Source organism: Microtus pennsylvanicus, chromosome 8 (assembly GCF_037038515.1).
Source record: "Microtus pennsylvanicus isolate mMicPen1 chromosome 8, mMicPen1.hap1, whole genome shotgun sequence".
NCBI classification, from domain to species: domain Eukaryota; kingdom Metazoa; phylum Chordata; class Mammalia; order Rodentia; family Cricetidae; genus Microtus; species Microtus pennsylvanicus.
The window spans coordinates 26,882,794-26,901,733 of NC_134586.1; the positions used below are offsets into that span (position 1 = coordinate 26,882,794).

The 18,940-nt window shown below is 47.8% G+C and overlaps 1 protein-coding gene across 1 annotated transcript in view; it reads left to right on the forward strand.

The window, feature by feature from the left end:
• Positions 1-583: 583 nt before the first annotated feature.
• Positions 584-18,940, forward strand: part of B4galnt3 (beta-1,4-N-acetyl-galactosaminyltransferase 3) — a 106,046-nt gene continuing 87,689 nt past the window's right edge. The window contains exon 1 of the mRNA XM_075982929.1: positions 584-1,145. Coding sequence (XP_075839044.1) covers positions 977-1,145 — 169 coding nt within the window. The 5' untranslated portion in view covers positions 584-976. The remainder of the gene's footprint in view (positions 1,146-18,940) is intronic.

Below are 18,940 nucleotides of genomic sequence, written 5' to 3' on the forward strand. Positions count from 1 at the left end.
TTCATTTCCTTATTTCTTTTATAGTTCTAGGAATGGAACCCAGGGCCTCCTACAAGCCAAGCATGTGCTCTACTATTGAGTTGCACCTCCAGTCTTTTTTTCTTTTTTAAGTTTTCCAACATCACTTCCACCCAAAATCGGGGAAACTCCTTGTTAAGCCCCCCCTCCCCCGTGCCTTTCAGAGTGTAGTTGTGACCAGGAAAGAACGGTATTCAAATTTGACTTGGAAGACAGAGTTAAGGCTACGTGTCCCTTGGGGCTAGACAGAGAAAGGCCTAGAGGCCAAGGTCACCCAGGTCACTCTAACAAAAATGAGTCTCAACTCCACACCAGCTTCGGAAGGAGCACCCTCAAATATCTTGGCGGTGCCTGAGTTTCCTTCAGTCACAGAGCCCACGTCTTAACTCGAATCTTCTTTCATTCTCAAATCTCCCTTATCACACATCCCACACACCCTCCCACACACCCTCCCACCTAACCCCAAGCGGGTGACTGCACCAGGGACTTGCTCTCTGGCCCCACCTCTCGCCAGCCCTCTGCCTCTAGGGGGCAGGGCCCACCTGTCCTGGGGGCGGGGCCGAGGCGGAGGCGGGACAGGTAGGGTGTAAGGTAAAGCTCCGAGCGAAGAGAAAGCGCCCTAACTGTCGCGAGCGAGCGCAGGAGCCCGCGGGCACTTAGGAGAGCCTCCTAGGGTGGGTGCAGGAGCGAGCGGGGAGGGAGGGAGGGAAGTGGCGGGCCTGCGACGAGGAGAGGCGTGGAGTGGACACTTGGGGAGGAGGAGCCGGGCTCCGCGGCCGGAGAGAGACCTGCGAGACGCCCGCGCAGCCGAGGGACCCCAGCGCGCGGAGCATGAGCCGCCGGCCGGCCGGAGAGCGACCGGGGGAGATTTCTTGCGCGCCGCGCTGAGCGGCGGAGCCGGGTCGGGGCTGCGGGTACGGGGTAGCCCGTGCTTGGGCGGCCGGCCGGGCGCAGAGCCATGGGGAGCCCCCGCGCCGCGCTGCTGATGCTGCTCCTGCGTCCGATCAAGCTGCTGAGGAGGCGCTTCCGACTGCTGCTGCTGCTCGCCGTGGTGTCGGTGGGACTCTGGACTCTGTATCTGGAGCTGGTGGCGTCGGCCCAGGCCGGCGGAAACCCCCTGAATCGCAGTACGTAGAGCCGGGGGCCCAAGGAGGTGGCAGAGGTGGGCGGGCGCTCCGGGGCAGGGATCCGCCTCTCCGAACAGGCTCCAGGTGCCAGCGCCGCCCCTCGCTTTACCCGCGACCCTGGCTGGTGGGGCCCACCGTGGGTCCCTGATTCTGGCCTGCCCAGGGCAGAGTGGGACCAGGACGCTCTCGTGGCTCCTGGAGCGCCGGGAGAGGTTTGGGGAGCCTTCCACCGTGCGGCATCGCGAACAGAAACGCGTGGTTAGCGAGCGCGGGCTCCGGCTCTGCGGCGCAATTCGGCCGCTCGCTGCGGTCGGCGCCGCCCCAGCTTTGCCCTCCGCTTGCTGGTGTGTGGTTGGCTCCCTGTTTCCCCTCCGGCTGAAATTTCTGGGGTTCTTTTTCAATTACACCTTCGAGAGAGCCGCCTGGTCTTCCCGCATCGCGTGCGCCACTGTTTCCAAATATCCCACCTACTGAATGCGTAGTTCTCCGCTCGTCCAGACTGCCTCCTCCAGTGTTTGAAGCCCTTGCAAAGCCCGCGGATCTAACAAACTCCCTAGATCCCTCTCAAGGCGACCCTGCCATGGGTAGATTCCTACTTACATTTTTTATTTCACCAAAGCATTCACGTTTCTGCTTAGGAAAACGGGAGGAAATGGCCTTTCCCTTCTTCAATAGGTATGATTATCCACAGTGACTTCCAGTATACTTTTGATTAGCCTAACAAAGTTAAATGTCATATGGTAGCCAGAAAGGAGTGGAGAAGTTTCCAGAAGGGTCAGGTGCCCTTCCCAAGCCTAAAGAGGAAGTTCGCATTTATCTTCTGCCTGGATTTCGCTTTTCTGCTTAAGGAATCTCAAAAAATACCCTCTTGGTAGATACTTTGGTCAACAACTGGATGTGGTCTTTTGTCTATTGTGGCTCAGAAAAAATTATTGTCTAAGCAGGGACGGTTTGGAGACGTGTGCTTATAGCCCAACCTCTCTGTGGCAAAGAACATAATTCTAGCTGTGAGCTAGGAGACTGGCTGTCGCAAGAGATCAAGCTACTATATGTAGCTAGAGATCAAGAGGAAAGGAGGGATTTGGCCTACATGGTCTCCAGGGCCCCTCTCAGTTGGGATAAGAGACTATGGTCTCTGTCTCTTGAGCACTGTGGAGGTGAAAGAGCCGGTGCACCTGGGGAAGAAGGTTGCTCTGAGATGCAAGCATGTAGCCATACTTAGAATTCTTTCTTCGCTTGACCCCAGCCTCCCTCCTCAGGTTTTGTTTTTTGTAGAAGCCTGCACCCAGGTGCAGGTGGCTGAGTTTCCTTGGAGTGTGTAGGGGTGGGGGAGGCTTGAATTCACTTCCTGCTCGGAACACCCTTTGCCGGCATGGTTCCTGGGGGTACTCTTTATACACTAGACAGGAAAGCCGTTGCTCTGTGGTCCTGAAGTCAGTGGTTGCCATCCCTCCTCTTCACTTTTCCTCTACCTCAGGAGTGCTTTCTGGTCCAAGACCAGGCCCAGCTGGCCGTAATAAAATAATTAATAATAATAATAATAATAATAATAAAAGCTTGCACTCTGGCTCCCTTCTAGCCTCTGGATTTTGCTGGCTTCTTTATACCAGTTTCTGAATCTGTTGTGTTTCTCTCCTCGGTGGATCTGACTTGTGGGCTTTTAAACTTTTATTTAAAAAAATTATTTCTTTTTCTAAACTGACCCTTCTCCAAAAATATGTTCCCAGCTTCTTATTCCAAAATTGACTTTGTGCTCCTTGTGGTTTCTTTTTTCTTTTTGAGACAGCTTTTCACTCTGTAGCCCATGCTAATCTGCAGCTTGCTATATTGCAGGCTAGGCTTGATTTCAAGATCTTCCTGCCTCAGTTTCCCCAGTGCTGACAGTGGGTGTATGTCAGATAGTCTGTCTTTCTCCTTGTGATTTCTTTCTTTCTGGTTTTTTTTTGTTTTTTTTGTTTTTGTTTTTGAGTCAGGATTTCTCTGTGTAGTCCTGGCTGTCCCCGAACTCACTCTGTAGGCCAGGCTGGCTCAAGCTCACAGAGATCCACCTACCTCTGCCTCCCCAGTGCTGGAGTTAAAGACATGTGCCGCCATGCCTGGTCCTTGTTGTGACTTCTAACAAGAGCCCAAGCCTGGCCACTGAGGGTCACGATTCCCTCTTCTTAGATTCCTAGGACTCTAAAGTTCATCAGCTGTGACATGTGTCCCAGTCCGGTCTTGATTTCTTTATGGTGCGGGGGTGGGGTGGGGGGAGTGGGGGGGATGGGGAGTGGGGGGAGGTAGGGTGAGATTTGAAAGATGGCTATACTTGTTCCCTAAACTTTTTTTTTTTATTTTTGTTTTAAGAAGCCCAGATGTTTTGCATCAAAATTCCCTCCTATGCTGTGTCTTACTCCCAGCTCAGAGCTGTTCCTCTGGGAAGGAGCAGGGAATTAGGTAGGAATGGAGAAGTAGGAAGGGGGTTGCTAGTGTTCCCTCCTCCACACCCTGCATACCAAGAGCTACCAGAGTAGTAAAGCTGCCCCTCCCAGCTGTACCCAGGGCTTGACCACAGCCACCAGAGCCCCAACGAGCCACCCTGCCACTTTCTAGCAATCTCTGCCAGCTCAGCCCACCACCTGCCTTCGTGTCATCTGTGAGGCTGGCCTCCAGTGCCCAGAGCCTGTCATTTGCTTGTCCCTGTGTGAGGTATATTGGTTTAGCCCTGGAAAAGTGTACAGAGGATGGCAGTCCCAAACTCTAGGGTGGCAAAGTAATGACAGGGGAGCACACTTCCTGCTCCGTCTTCACAAAATAACCTGGTAGTTTAAGATATGGATGGTGTGCAATTTGGGCTCCATATGCAGAAAAAGATATAACCACTGTTGGGATAGCTTTAAAGGAAAATAACTAAAATTATTAACAAATAGAAGAGGGTTTCTTGGCCGAAATGATCACAGCCTTTCACCCAGTCGTGTTTGTTTAATACATAGCTCAAACAAAGCAATGTGCTAGGTTGTTTGGATATGATGACCAAGATATGGCGTCTTAGTTAGGGTTACTAATGCTATAATGAAACACCTTGACCTAAAGCAAATTGGGGAGGAAAGAGTTTATTTGGCTTACGCTTTCACATCACAGTCCATCACTGAAGGACGTCTGGGCAGGCATCTGGAGGCAGGAGCTGATGCCAAGATCATGGAGGGTTGCTGCTTGCTGGCTTGTTGCACGTGATTTAACCTATCTTCCTTCCTTCCTCCCTCCCTCCCTCCCTCCCTCCCTCCCTCCCTCCCTTCCTTCCTTCCTTCCTTCCTTCCTTCCTTCCTTCCTTCCTCTTCCTTCTCTTTCTCTCTGTCTCTCTGTCTCTCTCTCTCTCTCTTTCTGTCCATGGGTGTTTTGCCTGCATATATGTCTGTATGAGGATATCAGAAGCCCTGGAACTGGAGTTATAGACATTTATGAACTGCCATGTGGGTGCTGGGAACTGAATCTGGGTCCTCTGGAAGAGCAGCCAGTGCTCTTAACCACTGAGCCATCTCTCCAGCCTGCTTTCGTATACACCTCAGGACCACCAGCTCAGGGATAGCACTACCGATAATGGGCTGGGTCCTTCCACATCAATCACTAAGAAAATGCTCTACAGGCTTGCCTACAGCCTGATCTGATGGAGGCATTTTCTCAGTTGAGGCTCTCTCCTCTCCACACTAGCCTGTGTCAAGTTGACATAAAACTAGCCAGCACATAATGGTCTCTGTGTTCTATAACTTTCTGTCTAGGAGTGGGACAAGGTGTTGACATGAAAAAAAAATCAGGCTGGGTGGTGGTGCCACACACCCTTAGTCTAGTGTTTGGAAAGCTGAGGCAGGTGGATTTCTGAGTTCAAGACCAGCCTGGTCTACAAAGTGAGTTCCAGGACAGCCAGAACTACACAGAGAAACCCTATCCAGCAAACATTAATTAAAAATTTCAAAAGTAGAAGGTAGATGTTGCAGTGATATTTCTGAAAACGGGATACAGCTTTCAGATAATTTCATAGAAGTAGAGACATTTAAGAGATGGTAAGGAGTTAGTTAAATTCTGATATGTGGGGTCTGGCGAGATGGCCCTTGGGTTAAGAGCCCTTGCTGCTCTTGAAGAAGACCGAGGTTTGGTCTGCAGGATCAATATGGTGGCTCATAGTGATCTGAATTCCAGTACACAGGATCCAGTGCCCACTTTTGGCCTCTACCAGGATAGCATGCTCACGGTGTACTTACTGATGCGAAGCATGCACAGACTAGAAACATTCTGATGGATTGAGGCTGGGAGGTAGCTTGGTTGGTAGTATGCTTGCCTAGTGTGGATGCATCTCTGGGTTTGATTCTTAAGACCCATAAAGAACTGGATGTGCTGTACACCTGCAATCACAGCATTCTGAGTTGGAGACAGGAGGGTCGGAAGTTCAAGGCCAGCCTGTGCTACGTGAAACAAACAAACAAACAAAGCAAAAAAACCTGAGAGGAGGAAAAAGAAGATTCTAATGGAGAATAGAAAAAAGGCTACTCACAGGCAGCCAACACCAGGAGCCAGGGAAAAGTTAGTGTAAACTGGTAAGATTGAGCAGCTGAGTGTGGTGAGACAGAGGTGTGTAGGTAAATGAAGGGTGAGCTTCATCGCAGCTCTTGTGCAAGACTTTGAGTAAGAGGGAAACGTGGCATTTAGTTCACGAAAAGCAGAAAAGCAGTTAGGAGTTTTAGGTAGAATAACATTGCTGTGTGGGACAGGCAAGGGCCATAGAAGATCTGTTTAATAATACTTTGAGGATGGGTAGTGGTGTTGGACGTATCCCATAAACCCTTAAATGACTGGTGGTCAGAGATGTCATCGCTGTAGTGGTGGTGCTCAGAGGACCCCAGGTGACAGTGTATTCAGATGTGCACCTAAGTCTTTCAGCATTTTAGTAACTGGTGAAGCTACGTGGATGTGCGGTGGACGGATAGCAGCCCCGAGAGCAGACTGTTCAGGGTTCTCCACTCACATAGACTTTAGCTAGTTATATCCGTTTGTTCGTATGGAATCTGGTAAGGCTCTTCAGAGGGCAGAGGTTGCACTAAGATGCTTTCTAGGTTATAGAAAGGACTTGCAGTTGGTCGACTTGGTGCCAGAGCCGATAGATGACATTTGGTACAAAGCTAGCACAGAGAGATAGTGCTCATACTGGTTTTATTTCAGAGTTGAACCTGGCATATTCCTTCCCAACTACCAGGCTTACCTGCTGGACACCAAAGCCCTCTCAAGCTTAGGGAACTAATTGTCTTTTGCTGCCTCTAAGTTCTGCCCCACATTTCCAGTTGGCCCTTATCATTTTGGTTGGCTTGAGTCGACTCAGGGAGGGAGGGACACCCACAGATGTCAGACAGACAAGTTGCTCCCATATCACCACAGCCATTCTACTAGAAAGGACAGAAACTTCCTGTAGCAGAGGTAACCCAGGGCAGACTGGTAATCCGAGAATTGTGCTTGGCAGGGAGATGCAAATGAGGCAGATGTGTGGGCAAGGGAGGGATAGGATGGCTTGGAGAGGAACCTCGCAGTGGCGGAGGGCACAGCACAGCACAGCTCCTGCTGTTTGCCACACTGTTCTTTCCCAAGTATCCACTGACTCTTTTTTGTGCTCTGCTTGCCTCGCTGTACCTTGGCATTTGTTATACCACTTGGCTGCTGTGGGCCCCTTCACATTAGTATTCAGTTCTGGGCACGTACTAGGCACTCTAGGTACTCGCCTAAACACCCCTGGTAACCATTGTGCAGTTGGAGATTTCAAAGCACCCGACAATTTGTGTTAGCAGACACTAACTTACCAGTGGCTAATCCAAAGATAAAACCCAGGAATTCTTTTCCTGTGTACCATCACACAATGCCTTTGAATATGAATGTCAACGATAAGAACTGAGTGGTTTGGGCTGGAGAGATGGCTCAGCACTCAAAAGCACACAGTCTTCTTGCAGACGCCCTGAGTTTGGTTCCTAGTACCCTTGTTGGGCACCTCACATTGCCTGTAACTCCAGCTCCAGGGGATCAGAGCCTCTGAGGGCACCTGGACTCGTGTGCACAAACACAGACCTCTATATATATAATTGAAAATAAAAGAATTGCTGGGCAGTGGTGGCGCAGGTGGATCTCTGAGTTAGAGGCCAGCCTCGTCTACAAAGTGAGTTCCAGAACAGCCAGGCCTGTTACACAGAGAAACTCTGTCTCAAAGTACAAAAAAGAGAAGAAGAAGAAGAAGAAGAAGAAGAAGAAGAAGAAGAAGAAGAAGAAGAAGAAGAAGAAGAAGAAGAAGAAGAAGAAGAAGAAGAAGAAGAGAAAAGAGAACACACACACACACACAGAGAGAGAGAGAGAGAGAGAGAGAGAGAGAGAGAGAGAGAGAACAAAAATGATAATAAAGAAAAGAATTGAGCTGCTTGTGCTGTCTGAGTGTGTCCTGGCAGGCAGGTGGGTGGTGTTGGCTAGAGGAGACTGCCCTTATTTGTTTCTGTCCTTTACCTGCCCTCCTCGTTCCTGTCCTCATGGAGCCAGCGGGTATCTTGGCAAGGCATCCCCAGCTTCATCCTGTTCTCCACCCGGGGATCCTCATTCTGAGTTCTGCCACACTGGAGCTGCCAGACACTCCCTGTCCTTGGGTTTGTAAAGGGCGTGATTCTCCGACTTTGCAGCCCAGGGTCTTCTGAAATGGCCGATTTTGTGCTGCTTCATTGGCGGCTGGAAGGTACACTGCAGTAATTTTCCAGGCCACAGAATCTGGCCCTGGCCCTCTAGGGTTGAGCTTTATGGAGCAGAGCAGAGCAGCCGCCATGGAGTTTGCTTTGGAAGGGGGCCTGGAGACTGTTCTTGGAGTTGCTGCACAGCCTAGTGTCTACCCAGTTCCACCAGTCTCAAACGCCTCCCCTGTAAAATTTTTCCACAAGCACTTTCCTTATGTCCCAAGACGGTGACGTCTAAACTAAGTCAGACACACATTTACACTTCGATGCAGTTCTTCTTTGACCTTTGACCTTTCAATAGACCTAATTCGTAGGTTTATAGATTAACTAACTCAAAAGAATACTGCTGGGACAGATGAGTTTGGATGGTATATATATACAAAAGGTGTGAGACTGAATGAATAGGTTGTGTATTCTGAACAAAGCGTGATAGGCCTTTAGTTTTTTATGCTCACAGGTTCTGCTTTTCTGTCCCGTCCTGTCCCCCCCCCTCCCCCCTCCCCCCGTTTTAGACAGGGTTTCATGTATCCCAGGCTGGCCTCCAAGTCCCGAAGTAACCAAGGATGACCTTGAACTTCTAGTCCTTTTGCCTTTACTTCCTGAATGAATCTGACACCTGGGATTAAAGATGTGCTCCACGACACCCCGTTCTTTTATGTGGTGCGGAGGATCAGCCCGGGCTTCCTGCGTGCTAGGCAAGCGCTTTACAACAGCTGTGTCTCTAACTCAGGTTCTTCTAATGTTGGAAACATCCATTAGATAAACAAAAATGATCATCTTCATTATTTGTTGCCACACTGGAGTTTAAGCTATGACTTTGTAACACTACACCTATGTTTGCCTGTGTGGTCGTGGATGCCAAAGGTATCATACCCCTATGGTAGCTAGAGTTATATCGGCAGTTATAAGCTACCTGATGTGGGTGCTAAGAATCCAACTTGAATTCTCTGCAAGAGCAGTATACATGTTCTTAGCTACTGAGCCATCTCCCTCCCCAGTTTCCAGTTTTTAAAAAACCTTTGATGAAAGACAGATAGGCTGCACACACACACACACACACACACACACACACACACACACACACACGGGGGGGGGGGGTTGCTCTATAAGTGTCCAACTTGGGTAAACAATGTATCAACATAGCCAGCCATGATGAAGAAACAGTTCTATAAGTCCCCTTGGACTTCCCTTTGAATCACTGGCACCAGCATAGATGAACTTAGACTACTTTTTTATGTCATCATATAAATGAAATCATTCAATATGTGATTTATTATACAAGTTACACACACACACACACACACACACACAGATTATCTTGAGACAGTGTCTAATGTAATAGTCTGGCCTCAAACTCACTGTGTACCTGAAGTTGGTCTTGAATTCCTGATCTTGCCTCTACTTCCCAAGTACTAGTATTACAGGTGTGTGCCACCATGCCTGACTTTAAAATATTCTTTATGATTCTGAAAATAGTGACCACTCCTTGTTCCAAAAGACAGCTCTCTAGCCGGACCATGTTAAGGCACATGCGCAGCTTCACTGTCCTGGGCTAGTACAGTAGTCACCAGGGGATGAGGAGGGCTCCGGACTCAGCTGCTCTGTGTCACGATACAGCCTCTGGGGAGCTGCTGTGGGGTAGAGCTGGGGGTTGTTGCTTTTATTGTGAAACTCCCCAAAGTGTTTCTTTCCAGTCTTGTTACTGTTTCTCTTGAGTAGCTTAGTTTTTGTTGGTCAAATCAGTTGTGTAGCTACCCTGGTTTCTCCCTTTGTGTTGTCATTAGAAAGCCTTAGAATTTAACTCTTCCTTCACCTGGACAAAAGTGGAAGGGATTTTTTTTAAAAAATATTTATTTATTTATTATGTATACAATATTCTGTCTGTGTGTATAGCTGCAGGCCAGAAGGGGGCACCAGACCTCATTACAGATGAGCCACCATGTGGTTGCTGGGAATTGAACTCAGGACCTTTGGAAGACAAGGCACTGCTCTTAACCACTGAGCCATTTCTCCAGCCCAAGTGGAAGGGATTTTATGATTTATAACCTTTCTTCCATCCCTTCCTTCCTCCCTCCTCCCTCTTTTCTTCCCTCCCTTTTTTCCTCCCTCCCTCCCTCTTTTCTTTCCTCCCTTCCTCCCTCCCTCCCTCCTTTTTTTCCCTCCCTGAGTCTTCCTTCCTTCCCTGTATAGCACTAGGGATGGAACCCAGAACTTCCCATGTTAATCAAGCCCTCTACTACAGAGCAGTGTGCCCAGATCTGTGTTTTTCTATTACTTTCTTTCTGTCCTATAACTACTTCCAGTTTATACCTTCTTAACAGTCTGGGGTTCTTACAAGCCACTTAACTTAATCAAGAAATCAATAAAAGTGCTACGGTATACATAGGAACATTTAAAAATTGCCTCTGATCTGCTACTCCTACAGGGAGATTATTGGGAAAAAGCCTGCAAAATAAGTAAATAAAGTTCAGTGAGCTGGTTGGCAGCACTGCTTGCCACACAATCCAGGCACTAGCCAGCAAGGCTAAAAACTCTTTTCTTCCTTTTCCTTTTTTTTTTTTTTATTTTGGTTTTTCAAGACAGGGTTTCTCTGTGTAGCTTTGGAGCCTGTCCTGGAACTAGCTCTGTAGACCAGGCTGGCCTCCAACTCACAGAGATCCGTCTGCCTCTGCCTCCTAAGTGCTGGGATTAAAGGTGTGCACCACCACTGCTGGGCTAGAAAACTCATCTTCTAGCCTTGACCCTAACTGTTGAGAGGAAGACAGGAGAGTGACAGAGAAGTCATGGAGGTGATGAACTATGTCTGCTATGAAGCCTGTGCCTGACAGAGCCATAAAATCACAGACAGCAGAGGTTCCTCCCTTTCTGAAGAGCGGAGAAAACAGGCCAGGGAAGAGCCTTTGCTTGCCTCGTCCTCCAATTTCTTACCCTTTTACTTTTTGCAGTTTTCTGAGATAGTCTCCTCAGATAGCTCACCTATGGTTCTCCTTCCTCCGTCTTTCAAATGTTGAGATTACAGGATTCTATCCTTATATCCAGCACCCATCCCCCCCCCTTTTTTTTTAAAAAAAGAAGAGGCCCTCACTATATAACCTAGACTGGCCTTAAAATCACAGAGATCCTCCTGACCCTGCTGAGTGCTGGGATTAGAGGAATGCAACATTGTACTTGGCCTTCATTTCTTTTAGACCATGTTTTTGTATGACCTAGCAGAGGCTGTCCTGTGTCCTGTTACCTACCTGTGTAGATAAAATTATACTTTGTAGAATCAGGCCCTTAGAAGATGGATGAAGGATGAGAAAGGAAGAAAAAAAAAGTATTGCCAAGTGGTACCTTTAATCCTAGCACTCAGGAGGCAGAGGCAGGCAAATCTCTTGAGTTTGAGGCCAGCCTGGTCTGGGATAGCCAGGGGAACAAAGAGAAAGAAACCCTGTCTCAAAAAATCAAAACCAAACTAAAACCAAAAGGTATCTGGTTGTGCACACCTTTAATCTATGCACTTTATGAGTTTGAGGCCAGCCTGGTCTACATAGTGACTTCTGGGCCAGCCAGAGCTACACAGTGAGATATTGTTTCTAAAAGGAGTAGGGGGGCTGGAGAGAGGGTTCAGCAGTTCCAGAGCATTGGCTGCTCTTCCAGAGGACCCTTGTTCAGCTCCCAGCACCCGCGTGGAAGCTCACACCTGTCTGTAACTCCAGTCCCGGACTTCTGACACCCTCATGCAGGCAAAACATCAGTGTCCATAAAATAAACATAAATAAGGAAGGAAGGAAAGAGGGAGAGGAAGGTGGAGGATAGGGATGGAGAGAGGACTTCCAAGAGATTTTCTATGTAAGCACCCAGGAAATTGAATGATGCGTGCTTTTCAGTTTTCAGTTTGCAAATCTTGACTGGTAACGGAGATGATTCACTTTAAAGCTAAGGGAAAATGTCTATGGAACATTTACTTTTTTTTGTGGCGCGCTGAATGGAATAAAGCCTTGATGGTTCCTGGAAAAATGCAGAATTTGAAGGCAAGGCAGGGTTTTAATCCCAGTTATTCACCAAGTGAAGACCTCAGTAAGGTAATTATTCCTTTCCAAGCCTCCGATGCCTCATCTGGGTCAGAGGTCACACTGCTTGATGGAGAGCTTTCCTTCTTACAGTGAGATTAATGAGCCTACCACACACAGGTGCCTAGGTAGAGCCGGTAGGAGTTAAGTGCTTAGGGAATGTTGGGTCCCACCTCCTCCTCCTTGAACTTTCCAGTCTGCGAGAAGGGAGAATGCCCAGGCAGGCATGGGTTGCAGTCTTCAACTGGTCCTTTGGCCAGATGCCTCTTCATGTTAGCCTGCGACAAACCTGTGCCCAGCCGTCCCTGCTCAGCACCTACGGCTGGGAGACTGAGCACTGTTTGTGTAGCGGGACAGGGAAGCACAGGCGATGGGGTGCAGCAGCTTCTCATGTGCTGCGTGGTCTGGACTGGTGGTCTGGACTGCGTGTTGAGGGTGGAAAGCACTGGAAGGCAGGAACCTTCACAGTAACTTTAATTTAAATTTTAGTGGTGACTGCACATGCCTTTAATCCCACCACAGGCAGAGGTAGGTTGAACTTTATGAGTTCAAGGCCTGCCTGATCTAAGTAAAGTGAGTTTACAGTTTACAGGCCAGCCAAGGCTACATAGTGAGACCCCGTCTCAAGCAATAAAATAAAATAAAAATAACTTAAATCTTAACTCTGATTTGTTATGGGTAATAAATTAGATAAAATAAATTTAAATGATTTAAAAACAAAGAATAAAATTTTAGAAGGAACAGTATTAATTACTTTTCTTGCTGCTGTAACAAAATAGCTGTCAGAAGCAACTTGAGGAAGTATAGTGGGTAACCCTGGGAGAGGGACCCTCACTTCAGGAATTGCTTCTATTGGCTTCCAGCAGCCACGTCTGTGGGGGAGTTTTCTTGCTTTGTGATTGAAGTGGGAGGTAGGGGTCATCCCTGGATGGGGAGCCAGGGCTGCATAAGACAGGTAGATAAGCAAGCCAGAGACAACGAGTCAGGAAGTTCCTCCACGGTCTCTGCCTCCAGGTTCCTGCCTGGGCTTCCCTGCGTGGTTGACCGTGACCTGTTGTTTTTAGCCACAGTGTTTGTCTCAGCCACAGGAACGTGACAGGGAGAGGAAGGAAGGGCTTTCTTTGGCTAGTCCATCGTGCTGGTGCTAAGGCCGTGGGGACAATTGCTGTCTTTGTGTTCCACTCAAGAACATGGAGAGAAGGATGCTGGTTCTCTGCGGCTTTCTCCTTTTCTTTTCTTTTCTTTCTTTCTTTTTTTTTTTTTTCGAGACAGGGTTTCTCCATAGCTTTTTGGTTCCTGTCCTGGAACTAGCTCTTGTAGACCAGGCTGGCCTAGAACTCACAGAGATTCGCCTGCCTCTGCCTCCCGAGTGCTGGGATTAAAGGCGTGCGCCACCACCACCCGGCTTGCTTTCTCCTTTTCATTCAGTTTTAGAACAGCAGCTCATGAGATGGGGCCACCTGAAGTTATTTGGGCCTTTTCTCCTCCATCCAGTCTTTCTGGAAACACTTTCGTACCAGCACAGGTGTGTGTACACATGATTTTAAATCCAGTCAAGTTGAAGATTAACCATTAAAACAATAAATTTGAGCTAAAACGATATCAAATTTGAAGGCTTTAGCTTTATTCTCTTTGGGAGTAGGTTTGGAACTCTTCCTTGTCACTTAGGAGTTGAGGGGACAGCCACGTTTAGTGTTCTGGTTACGGTCTTGAAGACTCAGTTGCCTAAACTCTTAGTGGTGACCATTTTCCCAGAGCCTCTGGCCGAGGTCATCTCTAGTGTGGTCTCAATACAAGCTGTTGCCTTGAGGATTAAAGATCTCTCTGCTGAGATCTCCCTACAAATGCCTTGATCCACCCTTTCCAACTTGTCTGCCAACCAGAGCTCACAGAGCTGTGTGGCAGTGCTCAAACGCACCCTCCTTGTGCAGCGAGCTCAGCTGGTGTCCCAGCCACTGCTGGGTCCAAGACTGGCAGAGGGAGTGAGGACCCTGAGGTCTTCCTCCAGAACCAGAGTTCTCAGCTCTTGGGTCTCCTTCCTTCCCATTTTGGCTGAGTGGGACATGGGGGTGGAGATGGGAGAGCCCAGGGAATGACTTTCAGCAGAATCTGTGACTATTGTACAAGGGAGGAAGACTGAAGGCAGAGCCCAAGGGGGAGAATTTTATTCTCTTTTCAGTCTAGTGACTTTTTTTCTCTATAAGTTTTATTTAATTCTACCTCAACAATTTTAGTTCCCTTAAAATGCTATATTAATTGTATGCTTTTTGTCAGTTGTAAACAACTTCACAATCTAATATTGCTTCCCAAACTAAGGGGCCTGTATCTGCTTGCTGCTCTGATGGTTATACCTTATGTTTTGGTCCTCAGAGATTATGAAGGACTTAGCTGTGTCCTTAAAAAGAAGCTGGTAATATTGCATGCAGTATTTGTAAACATCATTTTGGTGTATTTTTCTGAAGAAGTCCTTTGACTTAAGTGCCCTTTTAAGAGTTTTTTGTTTTGTTGTTATTTTGTTTGGTTTTTTTTTCTTTTTGTTTTCTTAAGGCAGGGTTTCTCTGTATAGTCCTGACCTGTCCTGGAACTCTGTAAATCAGACTGGCTCCCAGATCCACCTGCCGCTGCCCCCTGAGTGTTGGGATTAAAGGTGTGTGCTACCACTACAGCCCATCGAGATTTATTTTTATCATTTTTTTTTTGTTTGCGTTTGCCTGTGTGTCCATGTGAGTGCCTATGGAAGCCAGAGATGGCTTTGGACTTCCCCGAACTGGACTTGTGATTGTAATCAGCCTGATGTGGATGCTGGGACCAAATTTGGGTCTTGGTGGGTACTGAGCCAGCTGACCTTCCTCCTTTAGCTAGAGCTTTCAAGTTCTACTGTCTGATTGTGTGTGTGTGTGTATATGTATATGCATGTGCATGTGTGTGCATATGCGTACACGTGCATGCAGAGGTGAATATTTCTGTGGAAAGCAGATAGCATTAGTTAAGTGACAGCTGAGGGAACCAGCTTGTTGAGTTGAGGAACAGTTGAGGAGCCTGTTGCACAGAGGTTTGCCTGGGGTTGGGGGGATGAAGGTGAGCGGCCTCATGTGAGGTCTCAATGCCACTCTGCAGAGTTCAGACTTGGCAAGGGGTGGGGTAGCAGCATAAATTCCATTAGGCAGGAGTATGAGATAATGAAAGGCCCCTTTAAACAGTTCACTAATTTAGCCTGGCGGTGGTGGTGTACACCTTTAATCCCAGCACTTGGGAGACAGAGGCAGGTGGATATCTGTGAGTATGAGGTTAGCCTGCTCTATAGAGTGAGTTCTAAGACAGATAGGACTGCACAGAGAAACCCTGTCTCAAAAAAAAAAAATCCACTAAATTGTATTTCAATTCTTCAGACATTTATTGAATTTTTGTGTGTTCCAGGAAGTGTGACGTAACTGTAGATAAAGATGTTGGAAGTTTACAAGGTGGCTGTGATAGGTATCTAGAGCTGGTCATGCTACCACATGTCTGTAATCCCAGTTCTCAGGAGACTGAGACAGGGTGCTGCAAATTTGAGGTCAGCTTTGCCCATGTGGTACAGTTCTGTCTTTTTTAAAAAATTTTTAATTTTATTTATTTATTTTTGAGACAGGGTATCACTATGTATCCCTGGCTGTTCTGGGACTCACCATGTAGATCAGGCTGGCCTTGAACTCACAAAGATCTCTGTCTGCCTCTGCCTCCGCTATGCCTGGCTACAGCCCTGTCTTAAATCAGTAGCCAGGTGTGTGGCATGGGCCTTTAATTCCAGCACTCAGTAGGCAGAGGTATGTGGATCTTTGAGTTCCAGGTCAGCTAGGGTGACATAGCCAGACACTGTCTCAAACGAATGTATGAATGAATGAATGAATGAACGAACGGACAAATGACCTCCTCAAACCCAAACCACCTAGTGGCTATTATAGTGATTCCAAGGATAGGCAGCGAGTGTCTAGCTCTGAAGGGAGGCAGAAAAAAGCTGAGCCATCCCAAGGAAAGATGTGATAGAGTTTGGTGACAGAGTCGATGTAGTAAAGGAGAAAATATGACATTACGGGCTTCAGATGGGATTCTCTGGCTCCATTGTCTTGATCATTTTTATTAAGGGATGCTGTATCTGTCCAGTATCTCAAAAGTGTTCTTGTGAGAAGGAAGTGCTTCATTTCTTCTCACGTCTTCATCTGGGATCTGGGCACTGCACTAGTCCCAGAGAGCAGTGTTAAGGGATCGGAGACAAGTCAGCATTCAGCAGACACCTCCTGAGTACTTGTGAAACACCAGACAATGTCCTCTGCACTGGGAGCATAGTATGTATGGCTACTGAAATTCAAGAGTGGCCCAAAGTGACTGCGTGGAGGGAAGAGAAAGGGATTCTCAAGAGGTGACATTCTGAAAGCAGGTGTCTTAGTGGAGCAGGGTATGATGAAGTGCCTGATCCATGTGGAGATTTAAGTAAGGCCTTTAGTGGTTCAGACAGTGGGAGCCTGGGAGACGACGGAAAAGGACAGAACGAAGGTGGGGCTGGTTTTCAGTGCCTCCTTTCTACCCTCCCTGCCGTCCTTGAAGCTTTGCCCTTTTACCTCCTGGCAGGAAGAGCCAGCCGCTGTCTCTGGGCTCTCTACTCAGGGTTATTCTGGGTCTGGAGAGAGACCCATCTTAGTGTAAACCTGGATCCCAAAACAAGTCCGGGTGGGGCTGGGTCCTTCCTCTCCTCCTGAAAGCCTGGCTGGAATTAACCTCTGCTCCCGTTCCCTCACAGCGCTCCCCAGGCCTCCATTAGTGCACTTATCAAAGTCTGCTTGCATCAGAGTTATTTCTGTCTGGGTTTGTCTTCCCCCAAGAGATCATGAATTTCTGGAGTGCTGTACTTAGGAATTGCCCCCCGTTTAGCTCCCTGGTACAGAGATTTTTAACACTTTGTTGGATTGTGTATACCTGCAAGAATCTCATGGAGAAACTGTAGTCCCTTTCTCCAGAAGTTTGTTCACCCCTTAAATAATTCCACATCCTATCTTGGGGAGTTACTCAGTCCTCTGACCCCGGAATCCTCAGGCGGTAATTTCCTAAGAGTTTCACCCAGTTTTCTGGTAAGCACTTGGAGTCTGACTGATGGGAGCTAACTAGACCTCCTTTAGTTTCGAGGAAGCTATTCAGAGTGCCTGTACGAGGGAGCGTATAAACCGGCTGCACCCATCCAGAGGGCAGAGCTGTGCAGGGGCCTGTGGCTATCCTGAAGCCTTGGGCTAGCCTTGTCTCACATCTTTGCCATTGTTCATGCTGTGTTCTGCTGTCATTTCATCCCTTCTGCCTGCTTTTCAAGTCCTGCCCATCCTCTGATTTCATCCCCTACCCAGAGCCTTCTTTGACTGTTTCAGAATCAGCTGACTTTATCCTCTTTGGAACTTTGTTACAGTTATGTGAGGCTTATCATCTGGGTCTGTCTCCTGTATTGACAGCCTGAGAGACTCCTGAGTATCTCGTCAGGGCAGCTCATTGCTCTGTAAACATTCGTGGGGGCAGCTGAAGAGGCAGGTGGTCACCTTAGACTCAAGCTGGCAAAGCTCATGCTTCCTCTGAGGTTGCCACGATGCCACCTGCTATTAGTGGGTACTAGTTCCCTACCTCCCAGAGAGACGTGGCGCTCAAGCTGGCCTTTAAACTCTCTGTGTAGTTGAGGATGACCTTAACTTCTGATCCTCCTGTCTCTGCTTCCCAAGTAATGGGATGACAGGCGTATGCCAGTCAGAGCCTTGTGCCTGGTAGGCAACAATCTAGAGACTCAGCTACATCTCCAGCCTTGTGGTGGGTTTATAAGGCTCCTCATTGCCTCCCTTGCTTGGTTTCAAGGCTGTCTCTAATACATCATAAGGATGTTCGCAAGCCCCAAATTTTAGAGATTAAAGTTTTTGAGATGACTGCTATCTGTGTTTTTCATTCTAGACCATGGCAGACAGACATCCACGGTAGAACGTGGAATTCTTTGACTGAGCCTCTATATAATCTGAGGATCCTTCTCAACACGGTTCACGGAGGCATTGCAACGAATGGTCTGAGTTATCCTTTAAAATGGAATCTGTTTGCCCATCTTCAGGGCTTTACCAGTGGAGATTTCAAGGCCTTGAGCAGATAGGAGAATTGGACTCCGAACTCCTGATACATTTTTCCCCCCTGCCAGTTAGTGATCGTCATTCTGCCTTCTCGTTTCCCCTTTCTTTGCTAATGCTTTCTTCTTCCTCCCTTTAAGTCAACAGTTCTCGACCCCTTGGGGGGGGGGTCAAATGATCCTTTCACAGGGGTCTTTGAAGACTGTTAGAAAACACAGACGTTTACATTATGACTCATAAACTAGCAAAATTCCAGTTATGAAGTAGCAATGAAAATAGTTTTGTGGTTGGGGGGTCACCACAACACGAGGAACTGTATTAAAGGGTCACAGTGTTAGGAAAGTTGAGAACCTCTACCTTAAGTGATGCTTTATTTCCTCAGTGCTGGGGATGCAACCCGGTGCATCATGCATGCCAAGGACTCTAATTGAGCAATACCTCAGCGGGTGTTTATCTTTTCGTACCAGTGAGGCAGCTGAAGTCACTGCCACTTAGTTGCAAGTGGATCATGTTTCTAGCTCAGCGGCTGTTAGCGGTGATGTGTGGCTTTCCTGAAATTTCTCTCGTGACACCTGCTTTGGTATTAGTGGTTGGGAGCATCCTGCAAAGATGTTCCTATTGGTGTTGAAGTCTCATGTTGCAAGGGGCAGGTCAAAACTTGACGAAGACTTGACGCTCTTCATCTGACAGATTCCTTTGCTTTAGGCTCCAGTCCCGAGAACAGAGCCCATTCAGTGTTAAGCTCCTCCTTGTCTCTTCCTTCCTCCTCCTTGGAAAGCCTTTTTACAAATCATTATTTATTCATGTATGTGTGTGTGAGAGTATGTGTGTATGCACGTGCCACGGCACACGTGTAGAGATCAGAGGACAACATATGAGAGTTGGTTCCCTCCACCACG